Raw genomic sequence first — 5,527 nt, 5'->3', positions numbered from 1 at the left:
GGCTGCATATCAGTGCATGGTTATTGTGAGTTCAGCCTGCTTCACTCCCCCCACATTGGGAAGTTGACTTTGCTCATAGACTGCAGGTCACTACTTGGCTGCACCACTGAACACTAGGGCATGAACCATTTCCGTGGACACTCCCTAAGCCTACTGACACAAACCTGGAGGTAACAAAGGTTTCTGTTTAAAAAGAAATGAAAAGATATTGTCATGCCAAAAAAAAAAAAAAAAAATGAACTGCAATAGTGATCTCAGAGTCAAGGAAGCCGGAAAGTAAATGGACTCTTGAAAATTTTATTTAGCTATATGTACACTGTAACAGGGCTGCATTTGCTTATTTACATGGATTGGTGATGGAATAGGGGCTGAAAACGTTTAGGAGGGTTACCTTGCTTCCTGTATCAGCATATTCACTTTCTCTGTTGCTGTATGGCATATAGTGAAGTTCTGGAAAATTTCACCATCCAGTCACAGGAGAATGAGAGAGAAAAACGTAAAGATCAATGCAATAATAGTATCACCATGAAGATAACCTACAAACAAAACTAATAAAAATGACCATTTAGGAAACTGAGGAAATGAAACGCAATCACAGAAACACCAGCTACTTTTCTTGGAGCAAATTGCACTACAGATATTTTGGAGTTGACAATTTTTAGTACTGAGGTAAAAATGCTTGAAAAATCGCAGGATGTCACATGCCACATGGCCCCCAAGTCAGAAGGGTACCACCCGCCCCAACCTCCAGTGGGGTCCCTCCCTTAGCAAGCCACTGGTCTTTTGGGCTATGTTGGGTGGCTCTGAAAAGACTCTTTTGGGTTTCCGTGGTACTCGGGCACTCCTGAGGGAGCAAACTTGCTCCTGGTGTACCTGAGGACAGCCTTCGTGCCTTCGGACTCTGCCAGCTTGCCCATCTCCCCCGGCAGCAGCAGGCGCACAGCGATCTGGGTCTCCCAGGCGGTGATGGTCTGGCGCTTGGTGGAGCGGGCCAGGCGACCAGCCTCGGTGGCAATGCGGTCCAATATGTCATGAACCAAAGAATCCATGACACTCACAGCCTCCCGGGAAAGGCTGAGGCCCTGGTGAACTTTCTTCAGCACCCGGCGGAAATAGGTGGCGAAGCTGTCCCCGCGGCAGTCGGCGTGGCACCTGCGGGGCCCACGGCACCCTCGCTTCCTCTGCTTGCTCTGCTTCTGGGCCATCGTAGAGTTGGCCTCTTTGGGCTCCTGGGTGATCAGCTGTTCCTCAGAGGTCGTCTCAGAGGAAGCTTCAGCCATGGCGGAGGCAGCAGCCATCAGACGGCAGGACCAGACAATGCCGGTTGTGGATCGGGGAAGTGGGGGCACTTGGGTACGCAGCATGGCTCCACGCCTCGGGCCAGCTTCACGTCTGATTGGATGAAGTGTCACGCAGGGAGCCTCTCAGCAAACCTACTTGCGTTGAAGGTGACTGGATGGTCCCGTTGCTTGGCATCTCATCAAACAATCACAATAGGCATCTGCGGGCCTAAGCGCCCCTTGTGGCCTAGCTCGGAGAAAGTTACACAGACAGATGTCCCACAGGGAAAAAACACGTTCGCCGTCTTCAGTTGATCCATACCACACCGTGAGCACTTTGAAGGGTGTCACTGAAAACTCCCAAAGTTTAGCAATTTCAGCTCATGATCCTTGAAGAGAGACAGACCTCCTGAACCCAAGTCCATTATGCCAGAGGAATGACTGTGGCCACGTGTGGAACAATTCTCACCCATCTCAGAATCTACTGTTATCCTGGGCTAAGCCACCCTGGCTTGAGCAGGAACTCCCTGACATGGCCACTGAGGGTTCCTAGGCATCAAAGGACCTGGTGGTGTGGCTCCTAGCTTCAGTTCTGATCAACATCTTCCGTGAATCAGCAGAAGGAGAAATGGCCATACCTCAGCCTCCAAGCAGACAATAGAAACAGAAAGGCGCTTTTGTTAAAAACACATGACAACACTCAACATTGACCAGGTTTAAAAAAAACATTTAAAAAAGGAAAACAAAACAACAACCACAAATCACAACTCGGAAGCTGGAAATGGCTAACAAGTTTAAGAGGTACTGGGTTAAAAAATATCACCTTAAATATCCTAGGAAGCCCCTGAGAGAGAGAGTCAGGGATTCCAAAATGAAAATTATTTTCAAGTTAGAAAGATGGCTTTCAAGAGCCTCTGATAATATATGCAAAGACATTCCTTAAATGCCTTTAAGTAACATTAATTTGCAGGAATTGAACAAGAAAGATTCTTAAGAAATGCTGAAGAAATAAAGGTCATCAATGAACTGTCATTTCAAAGGTTAGGCTTTCAAGTGTATTTCCTGTAATGTCTTTAACAATTTATTCTACTCCTAGTAAATCGGTTCACTATTAAGAAGGACAAATAAGCTCATTTTTGATATTAGATAACATCATATATGGTAAACTCTGTGACTGAAGTCTAGTAAACAATTTCTGAACAGTCCCCTTTACAAATGATGATTTTATAAATCTACTTAAATGTTTAGCAAGCCAGTCCTTCTCTTAGTTTGGTACAAGGCACAAGAGACCTGTCCACAACAATCTCTGCATTCATATCAGTAAGTCAGCATGACAGTTTTCTTTTTAAAAAAAAATCCAACAAACAACAGGGAAAGAGCCACATCATTTTTCTTCACAATTTGCAAGATTAAACATCCCAGGGAGGCTCTCATGGGCTCATTTCCGGATCACCTCCCCAAACTTTCAGTCATGGCTGGTGGCGGCTCAAGGGCTGGAAAGCCTTTATTGCCTGAGCCAGTGGTGACTATGGCATGACCTACTCTCACAGGATGCTCCCATCATCTAAGTGATGCAAAATTGTAACATATAGTCCTTAGTCCTTATTTTGTTTCTTTAGTTTCTTTAATTCTTTTGTTTTTTTGGTTTTTTTTGTTTTGTTTTGTTTTGTTTTTTGAGACAGAGTCTCACTCTGTCACCCAGGCTGCAGTGCATTGGTGCGATCTCGGTTCACTGCCACCTACGCCTGCTGGGTTCAAGAGAGTCTCCTGCCTCAGGCTCCCCAGTAGGTAAGACTACAGGGATGCACCACAACATCTGGCTAATTTTTGTACTTTTAGTGAAGTCGGGGTTTTATCATGTTGGCCACGCTGGCCTTGAACTCCTGGCCTAAAGTGATCCACCCACATCGGCCTCCCAAAGAACTGGGATTACAGGCATCAGCCACTGTGCCCTGCCTGTTTCCTTAATTTTTAATACAGTCATAATCTTTATTGCATCAGGCTGTTTTCTGTTTTATTTTAAGTTCAGGAGTACATGTCCAGAATGTACAGGTATTTTAGAGAGGTAAACGTGTGTCATGGGGCTTTGCTGTGCCGGTTATTTCATCACCCAGCCATTAAGCCTAGTAACCATTAGTTACTTTTCCTGATCCTCTCCCTCCTCCCACTCTCCACCCTCCGATAGGCCCCAGTGTGTGTTGTTCCTCTCTATGTGTCCATGTGTTCTCATCATTTAGTTCCCACTTATAAGTGAGAACATGTGTTATTTGTTTTTCTGCTTGTATTAGTCTGTTCTCACGCTGCTATGAAGAAATAGGCAAGACTGGGTTATTTATATAGGAAAGAGATTTAATTGACTCACAGTTCCACAGGGCTGGGGAGGCCTCACAAAACTTACAATTATGGTGGAGGGAAATGCAAACGCGTCCTTCTTCACGTGGTGGCAGGAAGGAGAATGCAGAGCGAAGGGGGAAGCCCCTTCTAAAACCATCAGATCCTGTGAGAAATCACTCACTATCTTGAGAACAGCATGGGGGAAAGCACCCCCACAATTCAATCACCTCCATCTGGTTCCACCCTTGACATGGGGGGAGTATGGGAATTACAATTGAAGGTGAGATTTAGGTGGGGGACACACAGCCAAACCATATCACTGTTCTTGCAGTAGTTTGCTAAGGATAATGGCCTCCAGCTCCATCCAAGTCCCTGCAAAGGACATGATGTCATTCTCTTTTATGGAGGCATAGTATTCCATGGTATATAGGTACCAGAGTTTCTTTATCCAGCCTGTCGTTCAGAGACATTTGGGTTGATTTCATGTCCTTGCTATTGTGAATAGTGCTGCAGTGAACATATGCATGCACGCGTCTGTATAATAAAACGATTTCTATTTCTTTGCGAATATGCCCAGTAATGGCATTGCTGGGTCGAATGGTATTTCAGACTTCAGGTCTTTCGAGAATTGCCACACTGTCTTCCACAGTGGTTGAAATAATTTACACTCCCCCAAAGACAGTGCGTAAGCATCCCTTTCTCTCCACAACTTTGCCAGCATCTGTTATTTTTGGACTTCATCATAGTACCCATTCTGACTGACGTGAGATGGTATCTCATTGTGGTTTTGATTTGCGTTTCTCTAATATCAGTGATGTTGACCTTTTTTATTTGCTTGTTCGTCCCATGTATGTCTTCTTTGAGAAATGTCTGTTCATGTCCTTTGCCCATTTTTTAATGGGGTTGTTGGTTTATTTCTTGTAAATGTGGTTAAGTTCCTTACAGATGCTGGATATTAGAACCTTGTCAGATGCACCGTTTGAAACAATATTCTCCTATTTGGTAGGTTGTGAGTTTACTGTTTGGAGAGTTTATTTTGCTGTGCAGAAGCTCTTTAGTTTTACTAGATATCATTTGTCAATTTTTGCTTTCGTTGGATTTTTTTTGGCATCTTAGTCAAGAAATCTTTGCCTGTTAGTGGTGTCCATGTCCCGAATGGTGTAGCCTAGGTTGTCCTCCAGGGTTTTTATACTTTTGGGTTTTACTTTTAAGTCTTTAATTCATATCATGTTAATTTTTGTATATGATGTAAGAAAGGGGGTCCAGGTTCAATCTTCAGCATATGACTAGCCAGCACCTCCAGCACCATTTATTGCATAGGAAATCCTCTCCACATTGCTTGTTTTTGTCAGGTTTGTCAAAGATCATATAGTTGCAGGTGTGCAGTCTTAATTTCTGGGTTTGTCTCAAAATAATAATAATAATAATAACAATAATACTAATTTCTGGGTTCTCTATTCTGTTCCATTGGTCTGTGTGTCTGCTCTTGTACCAGTACTGTAGCCCTGGAGTATAGTTTGAACTCGGGTAGCGTGATGTCTCTAGCTTTCTTCTTTTTGATTAAGATTGCGTTGGGTTATTTGGGCTCTTTTGTTGGTTTTGCGTGAATTTTAGGATATTTGTTCCAGTTCTGTGGAGAATGTCAATGGTAGTTTAATGGGAATAGCATTGAATCTGTAAACTGCTTTGGGCAGTATGGTCATTTTAATGATACTGATTATTTCTGTGCAAAAGCATGGAGTATTTTTCCATTTGTTTGTGTCACCTCTGATTTCTTTGAGCTGTGGTTTGTAGTTCTCCTTGTAGACAGCTTTCACTTTCTTGGCTAGCTGTCTTCCTAGGCATTTTATTCTTTTTGTGAAAATGTGAATGGGAGTTCGTTCGTGATTTGTCTCTCGGGTTCATTGTTGTAG

At 43.6% G+C, this 5,527-nt stretch overlaps 1 protein-coding gene across 1 annotated transcript; it reads right to left on the bottom strand.

Moving 5' to 3' along the window:
- Positions 1-225: 225 nt before the first annotated feature.
- Positions 226-1,364, bottom strand: LOC126946038 (histone H2B type W-T-like). Its single transcript, XM_050776028.1, has 2 exons — positions 874-1,364; positions 226-450 (listed from the first exon to the last, which is right to left on the bottom strand). The coding sequence occupies exons 1-2, from the start codon at positions 1,362-1,364 to the stop codon at positions 414-416; spliced, it is 528 nt and encodes a 175-aa protein (XP_050631985.1). The 3' UTR covers positions 226-413.
- Positions 1,365-5,527: the final 4,163 nt, after the last annotated feature.

Source organism: Macaca thibetana, chromosome X (assembly GCF_024542745.1).
Source record: "Macaca thibetana thibetana isolate TM-01 chromosome X, ASM2454274v1, whole genome shotgun sequence".
NCBI lineage: Eukaryota > Metazoa > Chordata > Mammalia > Primates > Cercopithecidae > Macaca > Macaca thibetana.
This window is presented reverse-complemented; position numbering and strand designations above follow the sequence as displayed.

Coding starts and splice junctions, on each gene's coding strand:
- LOC126946038 (XM_050776028.1), bottom strand. CDS start 1,364: ATGCTGCGTACCCAAGTGCCCCCACTTCCCCGATCCACAACCGGCATT. Junction 451..873: donor GGCACGAAGGCTGTCCTCAG/GTACACCAGGAG, acceptor GAAATTTTCCAG/AACTTCACTATATGCCATAC.